Below are 15111 nucleotides of genomic sequence, written 5' to 3'. Positions count from 1 at the left end.
TGTGCTCACAGAAGACCAAACTCCCGACAGGCTTATGCATAATCCACAAAATAATAAGCCCACAGTGAGAAGCGTTTTCTGAGACCCTTTAAGCATCCAGCAAGCGCCTGGCATGAAGGGGAGACGGAGATAAGCTAAGACAATGAGACTGAATGGAGTGGAACAGATAGGAGAGCAGCCAGTGGCTGGAAAGTGCTGCTGCAAAACGTGAAGATGAGGGCTGCTGTCGGCTGACACTGTCTGGTGTTATGCTCTACATTTTTACATAATGTTATTATTTTTTATTTGTAGAATTAACTAAGAACATGATACTGTAAATAATATAATCAAAGGACTGAATTTAAGGTGTGATTATTCTGCACCATTAGTGTTACCAGACAAAATAATGTTTTTTCGCCCTGACAGATTTCTGAAGGCTCCTGACGGTGTTTGTCAGTTTTAAACTCTAGCCACTGGTTTTGCTGTTTCAGGTTCTCAAATGAACAGCAGGTTTTGAATAAATGTCAGCTTTAAGTTTATATAAATCAATTAGTCTGATGAAATGTTTACATTTTATTAAAAGTATGCTTTATAACATCCATAATTAAAATGCAACGTAATGTGACTATATTTCAAAACTGAAAATTTTCATTTAAATGGAGAAACGCAGACTAATGGTATCTGAGGTCCAGACCGCCAAATGACAGAACGCTTTATGAACCATGGACCATGTGGGAAAGGCAGGAAGTGACCTCATTTTCTGTATGTTTGCCACACAGCAGGCCATATTGCTGACTTTGATTTATTGACTTTTGAGATATTCTAGAAATGACTTTGCTATCTTTTCCAACCAAGATATTTATAATTGTAAAAAGTGAATTGTAAAATAAAAAAGAACCAGGTGCATTTACATTTAAAATGTAGAAGACATGAATGTTTTACGAAACGCATTAAGTTATAAGAAATTGCCCTTTCATCACACACAAAAGTGAAGAGACGATTTATGATTATTCAAAATAGGTAAATTGTATATGTTCACATGTTTATGAATAAATAACTTTACAAAATACATGTATTTATCTTTTATAGAATTATTGCAAAAGTATATAAGCAGCTACATTAAATATGGCAGAAGGTTTGATCTCCAATCCCAGACACCCAGCAGTGGATAATTCCCTGTCCCTATGAGAAATAATGCATAGTTCCAGGAGAAAAACACTTTAAATCTCTTTAGCATTTTCTCTACAGTACGTAGATCCAGAGGTTTCCACATAAAACCACATTGGGGTTTTTGCAACGACTGTCAATATTATGTTGAGATGATATACATATATTCTTGTAGCTGGTGAGGTCGCATTGAGGTATCTCCCTTGTAGGTATAAAGATAAGACTGCACAAAACAGTCTTTCAAACAGGCAGTGGCTGATTATTGTTCCTAGTGACTCGTCAATCATCCCATCCGAACGTCCTGCCAGTCATCTGGTAGAACTTCATGTTAAAAGGTCTATAGAAGTCTCGAAGTCTTTGCACCACCTCAGGGTCAATGTTTGGGTGGGTCCGCCCTTTGGTTTTGCCCAGGCAATGGGGTTTGCTGCTGCCCTCGGCCTTCTTTAGACAAGGGAAGCCCTTGGTCTGATTGAAGTAAAAGTGTTTGTCTGTGATTATTCGTTTCAGGCCAAGGAAGTCCTGGACACGGCCCAACTCTCCGGCAGGGTCGGTGATCAGACGCTCTCCGCTGACAAACAAAATCTGTCCCATTGGGAAAAACTGCAGCCAGTTGTCCAGGTGCTTGGCGTAAATGCCGATCTGAATGGCGCTCCACGAGGTGTCGATCAACCCAGTAGTCCTGTTTTTGAACGTCAGGCTCTCAAAGGTGGGAATGTCAGGCTTCTTGGACAATGTCTGTGTGTAGTCGGAGATGGCTCGAGTGACGGGGTCCCGGACCACCACGATCAGCTTGGTGTCACGGGACATGGCGTAGATCCGGGCCGGAGCCTCACGCGTCACAAAGTAGCTTGGGGTTTTCTCCATGGTGATCTGGCCCTCTAGGGTCTTGGGCATCAAGTCTCTATAAAAAAAATATAAATAAAGGAATTAGTGTGGAGTTATATACTGTGTTTCCCATTCTGGAAATGAAAATCAGTCAAGGTGTTTATTACATTTTTGCATTTACAAACAAAATAATTGATCTATTTTGATCTATTCTGTGAATATTTCATTACATTCTTCATAAAACTCAAAATTTTCAGCTAAAGACTGATATTTTAAAAGAAATAGCAGTTAAAGCTAGCTATCCAGCAGAAGCACTTACAACATTTGGCTTGGGTTTTCTCTCTCTCTCTCTCTCTCTCTCTCTCTCTCTCTCTCTCTCTCTCTCTCTCTCTCTCTCTAAGGCTCTTTTTGCTCTGCATTCTAGCTTAGTTTGGTCTTAAAGACTGAGAAAAAAAAGTCTAATCTGTTTGTCTATGACAGTCTCTCTCTCTCACTCTCTCTATCTCTCCAGCCCTCTTCAATGCCTTCAGGACAGTGACCCGATCCAAAGAGGATAAAAGCAGTGGATTAATGATTTACAGCACTCCACCATTTAGAACCTCATAAGGGCTCGTTCACTTTAAATTCAGCCCAAGTGCAGAACGCAGCCCCTTAATTATTTATCTTCGTTCACTTGGGGGGTTTAGTCTCTGACAAAATGGCCTCCTCTAAACCCGCTGGAAGTTTATAGGCCATAATAGCATTAGTGGGCTGCGGTCAGCAGGTTCAGATAGCCCTAGTTCAGATCATTCCGAAAATGCTTATTTTATTTGTTGAATCATATGCTCTTACAGATCCAGGACTCTTATAAATGCATTGCATACATTAGCTTTTCAGTATGGTGCATTGAGTGTCTGTGTGTGGGCATCTATGGACGATTAGATTTTTGTATACATATAAGTGTTCTATGCAATAAGGCAGAAGCGGGAGAGTAACATAGAAAGATGTAACAAGAACAAGTTTTTCTTCCTTTTTCACATGTTTTTTGAATCAATGCATCTCATCCTTGTTGAGACCTCAACACGGCTATGGATGGATCAAAATAATACAGTGGCCATATAAAGATGAATGTTTGCCTGTCTAACAAGAAGAATTATTTACTTGAGATTTATAAACATGCCAAATGAGCAATATGTACTGCAACATTGCAATTCATGTGTTGATTTTAAAGGAAGCACTTAGGAAAGAAAGTTAAAGGAAAACCATTTTAAAGGAAAGGTGTCATTTAATCCTTATGTTTAATGTTATGCATCTATCTGTCTGTCTATAGATCATCCAAAAAAATACATTGGACCTTCAAGATCACAGTGAGGTCAAGACTTATCCGGATGATAGGTAGACAATAAGCAGGTGGGCTTTGCCTCTTGTTTACTCTGGGTTGATGTGGCCTTCAGGGAACTGCACAGCATTGTTTCCATCGTGAAATAGACATGAATGTGGTCCATAGATACCATTTATTTTTAATAATCTTCTTTTTAGGTTTTCTTTGGGTTGCATTTTCATACAGAGTCCCTCAGAACATTATTTAAAACACTAACTGTCATTTCAACCTCCTTTATACATTTATTTTTTATTGGGCTTGAGAGATACACATAGGCACAAATAAACTAAAGAAGTTTTATCTGGGTAATTTTAGAACCAACTGTAGAAGGTTTTAAAATTCATTTTACCTACTGTGGGTTCTTTTGATGTTATTTTTGGACTTTTTGCAAAAGGGATAGAAAATAATGGGATGTAAATGACAGATTTTTATTTGGGGTTCACTTACCTTACATTTGACTATAGTAGTTCTAAAAAAAAATACAACACAACACAATCGTTCACCCTAAAATATAAATGATACATTTTCATGCTGTTCAGAACCTGTATATGACTCTTCTGTGGAACACAAAAGAATATATTTCGAGAAATGGCTCTGTGGTTTTGTGTCCATACAACGAAAGTCAATGGGGTGCAGTGCTGTTAGGTTACCAATGTTCTTCAAAATATCTTAAGATAAGTCATAGGTTTGACATCAGGGCAAGTAAATGAGTAAGCAAATTTTAATTCTGAACCCTGTGACATATAGGCTTTCTCGAGCACAAGAAATGTATTAAAGACATGTTCTTTTGGGATGCGATTGTTTGAAATGGACCAGCAGTCAAGAAAAATCGTCTTTGTGTCACAACATAAGGTTGTTTCTCAGACATATCAGAACCCAAAGGGAGACGAAGATTTAAGTCTCGTACGATATCAGCGAGAAAGGAAGAAACGAGGGAGGCCTGGGAGGACGAGAACACATGATGGACAGCCGTCACAGTCTTAATGCTCTCTTAGGAACCGTATAAAAGGGAGTAGGCTGGAATATTTTCCTCCATCTCCTGGCAAGGGAAAGTGGGGCTTTCTGTAACAGATGTTTATTGGCAGTGTAAATGATGTAACACTTGAAGTAGCTTTGCCTCCAAGTACATTTGATTTACAGTCCTTTCAGAGCAACGTTTGATGTCTTCTTCGTGCCGTAAGAGTACGACTCCCTGTGCACGTATTTAGAAGTTTAATACAGGCAAAAAGCCACAGCCATTAAACGCATCCGGATCATTGCAGGGTCTGACACGTACCGATCCAACGACAAAGAACATCATCCAAACCATTTGTCTCACATTTTGATGATGAACTTGAATTAGAAGCAACAAATTGTGTGTGAATTTTGGCGTGACGCATATTCACAAACAATGTGTTTTTTAAATAAAAAAAACGAACTAAACTTATCTTATTGATGCTGTCATTTTTATCTGATCTATTTTAGTTATTGGAGAGTACCAGTACTTAAGGTCCACTGTGATGCCCCTTGGGGAAGGAACCGTCAAATAGGCACGTGTGTACCCAGGCCACATTTCCATAGATTCATGTCTCCCTATAGAGAGGTAAAACACATAAATATCTCCAACTACCCCATGCTGGCATCCAGAGCAGATAAGCGTCATGTAATTGTCTCAATATTTCTACCCTTCAGACAGACAGACAGACTTCTGAGAGTTCTTTCTTTCTAACCGCATTCCTCGCTCATCATTTTTCCGGCCGGTGAACTGCAGCGGGGTCAAAGGAGCTTGTCTGTGATTTAAAGACACTATCAGAGTCTGTGTTTGGAAATACCATTGCTGGATCATAAACGGGGTGCAAGAAGGAACGCTCAATACAACAACAGATGCAAGTACGTTTTTTGGATTTGGTGGTTAACAAAAATCTTGGTAGTCGGTTGGTAAACTTTAATGGGAAGTAAAACGAAAACACATGGTTTAAGGTGAATTTAAAGTGACTCTCACTTAAGTGATGTGTTTTATAAAATACAATTAACACATTTTTTAGAATAGTATATTTTTGTATAATTTTTCAAGTAGTTTTTTTGGGGGGTGGTATGCGTAGTTTCACCAGGTATGTAAGCTCATATGCAGATTGATGAATGTAATTGATGCAATGACTTATTATTTGTTTGTTTTATAAATTAAAACTATATAAAATGTCCCACAATATAAAATATGAAATTCAAATTTTATTCATATTCATTTTGTTACACATAAACATGTATTCATATTTAGGAAATATTTACATGTATTTATTTAAATTTACCAATAATTTAAATGATATATAAAATATTTGTTTATGTATTTTATATTTTTCTTAAATATATGAACACACTGTACATATATGTACATATATTTAAGAAAGATATAAAATACAAAAACAAATATTTTGTATGTTTCTATAAATACAAAATGAATATTGCGTAGTACTCAGACATAGATTATGTAAACGCAAATGTCTATTCTGGATGCGATTAATCGCAATTAATCGTTCGACAGCCGTAAAAATAATTCATTAAAATAAGTAAATATGAAAGAATTCAAAATGAACTACATTCAACAAATCAAATCTATCATATTTTAGCATCTTTAATCGACTCACTATTTTCCTAGAGTTTGTAAAAATGTTGTCTTGCCAGTTGGCCACTTAAGGTCTCAACCTGAGATTTTGAAAATATATTATACTATATTATTGAAACAATGCAACTTTGTCTCCGGAAATCATTTCAAATCTTACTTGTTATTTCCTGTCCCAAAAGTTTTACTTGTCTTTTCTTTCGTCTGACATTAACAGGTTTGACGGAGCTTTATGACCCCTTCAGATAGTTCACCTGACCTGAAGCGTCGAGGACATTATGGTCTGTGACAGGTACGCGAGTGCTAATCACTGCTGATGGAGCACAGAGCAGGTGAGTGAGATAATGATGGAAAGTATATCTGTTTTTCCACTCCGAGATCACTCAACCATCAAGTAAGCTCGGGAGGCCGTGGCATAGGAATCGCAATCAACTGTATTGTGTGTGACTTGTGTGTTTGAGCTGTTGCTATTAACCATCCGTACCGTTTCAGATCTGACCTTTATCCGCGAGGTCATGATTGTGATTTTAAACCTTTAAACAGAAAGTTCAAATTATGTCATTTTGTACTGAATACAGTTTGAATCATTTATTATTTGCTCTTTTACATACATTCACAGTGAATAGGGACTGGAGTTCTCAAGTTTATATATAACAAACGTACGTAAAAAAGGTCTCTTTGTGGCATCATCTGGTTTCTAATACTTTTCAAACTGACATGACCCGCTAAAAATATAAGCATTTCAATTGAGTTTAGGATAACTCAAAAAGTTACATCGCACAGTGTATTATATGAAATAATAAAGAAGAGGAAAGGTTTGGAATTCGCGGTGCGTAGCTGCAGGTTGTGCTGGTTAATTTCCCGAAAGGTTTCCTACATTTCATTTCATAAAGCGAATAAACTGGACAAAACTATAGGGACATATGTGTAAGTAAGACTAAAAAAGAAAGATGAAAGTTTAAACAAATGCCTCACTTCATGACATGTTCAAGAATACACACACACACACACACACACAAGGATCTTTTACAGGCACCTTATGGTATTAATTATCTCGGTGATCTAAACTCCTGCCGTAATCCAATAAAATCTAATTTAGGCATTCGAGTAAAGTTTCCAGACCTGACACACACACACACACACACACACACACACACACTATACTTTATTCAAACCACAGTCAGACTGAGCCGGTGAAGAGAAAATGAATACCAACAGAAAACTTCATCATGTTTTTACTGTAAGCCTGTATAGTAACGGGGGAAGCCGGAAATTCTCTGAATACATCAGGGAAAAGTAAACAACATATTATTGTATTATAGCCAAAGAAAATGTGAATTATTAATTTTGGGGAAAAAATCCTGTTAAAAAATGATATTTTCAGGCAGATGGGGCGCCATATATATTCCATAAAATAAGTTATTTTCGGTAAAATTATACCCTGTTTGTTGCTGTTTTTTTCTGTAATTCGATGGTGTTTGACGTGTTTCAAAAATACATTAAAAATATGTATAAAAAACAGGAAAAGTATTTTGATTGAAAACCTGTTTTTTACAGTGCCAGATTTTATTTTAATACTTTCCTATACCACTTCACAATTTAATAAATGTTTTATAGCGTTAGCGTTTATGTTCTTATAAATTTATCAACAGCATTCTAGACACAGCATGTCTCTCTCTCTCTGTGCCTTCAGTAATTTGCTTGTGTAACAGAGGTTAAATAAGCTGTTTCTCCATGGCAATCTTCCAGTGTGAATAATTCACTTGCTCTAACTGTGAAGAAAGATGGAGAGAAAACCTGTTTTCAGTCATTAAAGGATGAACATGCCTTTACGTTCCACCCCTCATAATCCACACGCGCTCGCACAACCTTCCGTTACGAGATGGGAAACTTTAATGTTGCGTTTGCTCTGAGGGAAAACCCTGACCGCTCCCTGCGATCCCCCTGGCAGCTAAACTGGGCTGTGGATTAAAAAGTGAATGCTTGAAATGAGCTGAGTGCGACTGACGTTTGGGGATTTATAGTCCTGATCCCCCACCTCGCTGCAGTCGCAGAAACACACCTAACGGTGCAAGTCACGACGGAAGAACACGGTTCACGTGTGATGGTGGAGGTCTTGCACACTATAGCACATTGTAAACTTTATCAGCTTGGCTCATAATTGCTCATTTAAAAATATCATGCTAACTTAGAAATGTGTGTGTGTCCGAGTGTCATGTTGGTTGTGATGACTGATGCGCACATGTGTGTGTGTCTCAGGCTGTGATGCTCCGGGTTTTAGTGTAAGTTAAAAACGCATTTCAACATGGCATTCTCATTATTTTTTAATATCATTCTGACCCACTTGTTTCTTTTGCAGTCAGCTGGAGTCAAAAAAGAGTTGCATCACTTGTGGTGACACGTTCAGTTATTAAGACAGCATGCCTCTCCGCACATCTCTCTTAAACGTTCTCTCATCTTTTCAGCACAGTCAAGAGGAGCTCAAGAGATAAGACACCTAAACTTAATGCTAAGATATTTTATTTCCTGAACATCAGCTTAAGACCAACATAGTGCAGCGTATTAAAATTGCAAGACATCACTCCACAGCTACTTGGATTCTGTGAATATTCCTTCGAAGGAATGTGTGACTCGAAGGACTGTTGCTGTTACACTTGTGACTTTTTTTAGATTTTTTTTATCAGGCATCAATCTGTCTGCCTTATTTACAGTGGATTTCAACTACAACAGCACATTTCAATTGATTTTGTATACGAGCACAAAAATGTAAAGACCCACTGTGATTTTCCACTCAGCTTTAGAGGATGCACCGGTTGTGACGTGTTTTTTTTCAGTAGAACTTTGTTAGTTAATGACTGGAATCTGTGTCATCCTCGCAATTTGATTCAACCGTGTATTATGTGGATAAAAAAACAGTCCTACTCACCGAAGCCAATTTTCGCTCGCATTTGATACTTGGTGGAAATTCATTTAAAAACCTGCTTGGGTGTTTATAAAAGTCAGCACCACATAGTTTAAAGAAAGAAACCAGCTGAACAAAATCTCTGCTGTGTGGTGTATTCCTGAGCTTTGCAGACATTAGTTAGTGTTAAACAGTCTATTCGTCAGTCTGTCCTCTTCACTGTAAGCTGTTTAGAGTCACTGATTCGGTGACAGATTCATTCTTTCTGCCGGGCATGAATGTGACTCCTCAGAGGGTCTCTGGAGAAGTGTATTACTGATTTGAGTGTGTGTGTGCACATGCGTGTGTGTTGTGCATTTCAAAGAAGCCACAACAGTTCATCATTTACTGAGATCAGTGCTGCTGCAAGATAATATGCTGTATTAAAAATCTATCAATAAGAACCACACGAGGAAAAAACATACAGAAAAGCCTGACCTGTGCACAACAACAATCTCAGCGTCACCGACTATAGACTACTTGATTTCACAGTGCTTTAAAGCAATATATTGGATCTTTAACTGGAGCATTGCCGCTGGTTGACACCCTTATTGACTTTGTCAAGACCATAAAGTGACCAGAAAGTCTGGAAATTCTGTCATCATTTACTTAAATTCTTGGTCATCTCAAAACTGTATGGCTTTTTTCCCCTGCAGAATACAAAAGAGGGTATTTTGAATGTTGGTAACTGACCAACGACGGTACCCATTGACACAAAACCAATGCAAGTCATTGCGTGCCGCCATTGTTTGCCAACATCCTTCAAAATATCTTCTTTTGTGTTCTGCAGAACTGAAATGACTGAGATGATCAAACCTCATGTGGTACTTATACAAGGTAAATCGCCGGTACTTGCCTAATCTCAGTGCAGCAAGTCCATTTACAGCACCACGTTAAACAGTCGAGTCCCATCTGCACGCAGATTCTTTTTCAGACGTTAACTTTAGAATGTTCTTATTTGTCGAAATGAAACATTTATTAATATCAACCAAAGGCAATGCAGGGAGGCCGTCGGAGGAGGGCCGAGCAGCGCTGCAGTCCGAGGGGCTGTTGTCCTCAGATACGAAAAGAGGCACATCCATCAGCACTCGAATCAGTTTGAGCATCTAACAACAAGTAACGAGATAATAACTATAAAATAATATTATGTTAGACTGTGCTCTTTTGTGTTGGCATTATGCACATTTGGGTAGAAAAGGTGCATGTGAGCATTTGCGCGCAACATTTGTATACTTTAAGCCACTCCGAGGATAGTGGGGGTCTCGAGTCACTGGAACTGTTATTTTGGGGGTCGCAGGCTAAAAAGTTTGGGAACCCCTCTTCTAGTTTGCCAACAAATGGTGTCTTTTATAACAGACAACAGATAATTCACCCCACATGTCAGTGCTCTTGTGATTCAGCGAGTTTTGCACTGTGTGCAGAAGCTACCCATTGTGTTATTTAATGTTTTGCCTTGCATTTTACAAATTTTATTTTATATCATTTGGCAGATGCTTTTATCCCAAGCGACTTACATTGCATTATCCTATAAATTTGTTTCTAAGTATGTGCAATCCCCTGGAATCGAACCCACGACTTTGGCGTTGTTAACGCCTTGCTCTTACCACTAAGCTACCAATTTATATCTGTCTAAAGTAGCTTAGCTTAAGTAAAGCATACATGTTTAAAATTTACCTGGATACATTTGAAGCCATTGTAAAATAACTGTGCCACTTCTAATCCCCATTCTCACAAGAGCACCTAAGAGATGGAGCAAGATTCTCCCATAGAGAGAAAACCATCAGGACCATTATAAATCAAGTTTTGCAAGGGTGACGTGAACAGTCTGCTTTTTTGTTCTGACTCCTCTCTTTTGTGGACCACTCTAGTAACAAGGCTATAAATGAGACATTGCACTTTTAAATACCTGTGTAATATGGACAGAGGGTTCTGAAACCGTACCACGTGACGTTTGACTACGGACAGCGGCGCGGCTCGCGTTTTCCGCATGGTTTTAGACGCGAAATGTGAATGGCCCCAATGCATACACAAAAACATACTTTCTGAAACAGCCTACTATGAATTGCTACGCACTAAACTTGCATACTGTATCCTAGTACAAATAATATGCAAATTTCATTCAGCCTGTGCGTGCTACGTGCCTGGTCTTCGGTATTATGTGTTGAGTTAGCCAGTCCCAGACACAATATTGCATGCATACCGTGCCGGATCGTTCTGGTTCTAGTATTTCTCCAGGAGCCAGTGGTTTAATTCCGTTTTTATTACAATACAGACATTTCGGTGTCTGCAGAACTTTTATTGACCTATTTAGGCCAATTTCTGTGAGCTGAAGGAGGCAGAAGCCGGGCAGTGCGGTTTGGGCTGGGAGGCAAGAGGAGGGAGAAGATGATAAAAGGAAAAATGAAAGCTTAGGGAAGGGATGAACCATCAAGAATTTTGTGGAAGAGTGAAGAGCAAAGCTGATTACTCTCTCTCTCTCTCTCTCTCTCTCTAAGTCCTTCTCGAAGAACTCTGCTTGTCTCAAACTTTCTTCTCTTACTGTAAGCTATAATCTTTATTTCTTCCTCGCTTAATTTCTGCTCTCTCATCAGCCTCGCTTGAACTTCTCTCTCTCTTTCCCTGATCTCCTTCCATATGATTATGCGTGATTCTGTTCTTCACTGAGTTTCTGTTCCTCATCAATTCTCTATTTCCATAATAATCTGAGCTGTGCTTCCAACACAAAAGACTGACTCCCATCTTGTTCTTCCTGTCATGTTGCCAAGCTGCAGCGAGAGACGTACCCGCCGCATGATCATAACTCTTCCCATAGCGCTGCTTTGGCTTCATTCCGTAGATTAGCATTGAAATTGCCATTTTATCCCGTCTAAATGTAAACTCATTACAATGCTTGCAAAGCTACATTTTATTGATATTGCATTATGGCATTGTTAGTGTCTTATAGTGAGAGTTCTGGTGCTTTTTGGATTCAAATGACAAATTTTGCGGTCACGAGACTTTAAGCATGTGAAAATTCATTCGGACGGTGCTGTAAAAAAGGGCTTGAGCGATTCCTCCATCTTTTACATGTCTGTACCGGTAGGTCACGTTGTGACGTTTTGATCTCCTATTGGTCTCACGCATTCACAAGACGCAAATTTGCAGGTCAGAGTTTGAAAAACTTGAACTTGGCGATATGCGGCGAAATACGAAATATCTTCGAACAGGCTTGTGTTTCCGATCTGTCGCATTCGCAGGCATATGAATTGAAGTCAATGGAGCAAAAAGGCAAGTGTGACTGGGGCCTAAGCACTGCTTGTGCAAGAATAGCTTTCTGTAAAATGAGTTTATGTTTTAAGGTATCATTATCAGAGATATATTAAAACACATTAGTAGACCAACATGAAGAAAAAACAGCAAAATGCAGCAAAATACAATCGAAATGTGTTTGTAAGGATTTCTTTTTCAATATTACCAGGTTAATAAACAAATAGTCACCAGTGCCTAGCCTGCTCTTACCATGAGCTCTATAGCTTTAAATATTTGATAGGATTTCACTCCTTTTCTTTTACATATTAGGCGGAACAAGTAATGCGCCTGGTAATAACATGTTAGCACGGTCATTTATCCGAGCGAGGAGCAGGGAGAGAAGCAGCAGGGCCGGAAAATGGGAAAAAGGAGCGGGTTAATGTGCCATTTCCATTTCAGAGGCCTTTTTTGCATTAGCCATTAAGTAAATAGCCCAAGGAAAGAATGGAATGGCATGCACCTCGTTTACAACCAGAGGAATCGTGAGGCACAGGTGACCGTGACTGAAAAATAAAAGGGGAAAACTATCTGCAGCGGATGTATTAGTTAGGCTAATATGTAGGAAAATTGAAATGGAGAAAGAAACATAAATAGTTGATGAGAGGAGACGATGAAGCTGCTGTAGTTTGTATAGTGGTGGATGAACTGATAGAAAAGTCAAGAAGTTGAACTGCGCCTGAACCCAACATCAACAGAACCGTAAAAAATATGCGGTGAACAGAGATGGCTGTGCAAAAATATGGATACATGTAACTATCGCAATTTTTTTTTCCGATAGTGTATCGATAGTGACACCTCTACTATCGATACATATCTTAAAATCAGCATGGCAGAAAATACAGAAGAACGTTTCGAGCTCTCATAGCTGATGTGGGGGTGTGCTCCGGTCTTAGAAAATAATTAATTATATAAAATAAATGTTGTTTGCAAGCTTCGCAAGTCATGACTCACCAAGTCACTTGGCTACAGCAGTGCATTAGACGAAAGTTTATTCCAAAAAGTAACAAAGACATTTATTGTAATTTCACTAAGCTGGAATGTGATCACAGCAGCGCATTAAAAGCACGGATGAACCAGGGGTTTAAACTGCCCATGTTCAAAGTTTTAACTATAATGCACCACAAGAGCTAAGTGACTTGAGCGTGACCGACTTTATTCCCCACAGTTAAGGAACCCAAACCTCTGATCTAAAGGTTCATCCATCTCACATCATGGCCATCATGGATGTTTTACACTTACCCTTACAGAAAACCCCTTGTGGTGCACAGCATGTTCTATTTCTAGCTCTACTTTTTACATTTTCGATTTAAAGTTTTGTAATATATCGCAAATGCTTATCGTATCGAAATACATAGCAATATATTGTATCGTGACCAATCTATCGTGATATGTTTCGTTACGGGAGGCACTTCCCAATACACAGTCATAATAGACGAGTGTCCGACTACGTCGCCCTCATTACAAAATGAAGGTAGATCCGTCTTAGCAGAAACAGAGCTGGTGTTGATGGAAGGCGTTATGGAGAGTGTTGTGAAAAGCTGTCAACAATGGTTAGATTTTGGTTTGTCGCTGTTGTTTAAATGAAGCCAAGATGAGGAATGGATTACAGATTGATGATGTTTTAAGATGTTAACAAAGGGTCTATTGAGCACTGCCTTTGTCTTTGTCCAACAGATCGGTTTGATAAGAGTGACTGTGTTTGCGAAATGAGCAGCGTTTGCAAATAAGCAAAATAATGAAAGACTTTAAGCGTTGAACAGTTCAAATAAGTGTCCACAGGGCACCCATAACGCCACAAAACACTACACCAAACCCACTATTTCTGACATTACGTAAGCTCCATGGTCGTGCTGAAGTGAACATTGATGATTTAAACATGAAGTGATTACTGTATAACAGCTTTGTGACTGATGGTGCTTCTTATTTCCACACAAACAGGTCTGGGGTGTATTTATCCACAGTATTACTGCAATATTCAGCACCCAGCCGCTAGTCTGAGTTATCTGTCTTATAACTAATGTGCTTATTCCAAAAAAATATCTCAACTGACAGATGCAATATTCAGCACCCAACACACACACAGACATACTGAACTCAATACAGTACTTATCGCACACCCATCACAGTAGTGATTATAAATGAATAGTTGTCTATGTGTTGCCGGGGTAATGGCATATGCGGGGGGGGGGATGCCACCTAATCAATCAAAAGAACTTCATTGGATTTTTCATACTGATGCAATCGCTCTCCCAGGCACATTAGCATTACGGGAGAGTGCTGAGGGAAGATAATGTGCCAACGTTCGGGAGAGAAGATGCCATGCCTGAATAACGGATGCCACGTACATACCAAACAGAGTCTATGAATAAAAAAGGCGATTAGATAATGAAGTCGATTGTAATGAGGATGGAGTCGTTGCGCTTACTGTACATCGCTCAAGAAAAGTGGTCGCCAAAAAGCGTGGAATAAAATGTGCATTAGCGGCATTCGTATTCTCAGCGATTTCACATGCAATATGTATCGCCATCTGATTTGCATATACATCAGCTATTATGAGCAGAATGTCGTGTGGAAATTGCAGAGGAGGCAGTTGATCATTTAGTACGCTGGGGAAGTGAGTAGATTAAAAACAACTGTGTGCGTTTATGTGGATTTGTGATTTTTATATTAATTATGCAGAATGCAATGTTGCCCGCTTTAAATCTCTCAGTGTGAGAGCATCTTGAGATGCTTGTGAGTCTGCATCAGTACCACAAAACTCCTCAGAGACCAGTTACATCTATTTTTATGGCTTTTATGAGACATGGCTAAGAAGACAGTTTAAGGAATCAGAAGCCGGGACTCAAACTTATGCTGTCTGAAGAGCTGCTGTGCAAGGTGACGGATCACGGACCATGAGGTTATTGGTTCCAGCTCAATCAAACCATGTTGCTCAAAGCAGAAATTGGTACAGGA

At 38.9% G+C, this 15111-nt stretch overlaps 1 protein-coding gene across 1 annotated transcript in view; it reads right to left on the bottom strand.

Annotated features, from left to right (window-relative positions):
- Positions 1-539: 539 nt before the first annotated feature.
- The window catches only part of LOC306905836 (heparan sulfate glucosamine 3-O-sulfotransferase 3A1), a 34083-nt gene continuing 19511 nt past the window's right edge, over positions 540-15111 (bottom strand). The window contains exon 2 of the mRNA XM_079476777.1: positions 540-2047. Within this exon, the coding sequence (XP_079332903.1) occupies positions 1426-2047 (622 nt within the window). The 3' untranslated portion in view covers positions 540-1425. The remainder of the gene's footprint in view (positions 2048-15111) is intronic.

This window comes from Barbatula barbatula, assembly GCF_947034865.1.
Source record: "Barbatula barbatula genome assembly, chromosome: 16".
Lineage (NCBI taxonomy): Eukaryota > Metazoa > Chordata > Actinopteri > Cypriniformes > Nemacheilidae > Barbatula > Barbatula barbatula.
Note: the sequence above shows the minus strand (reverse complement) of the source record. Positions and strands in the feature narration are given on the sequence as shown.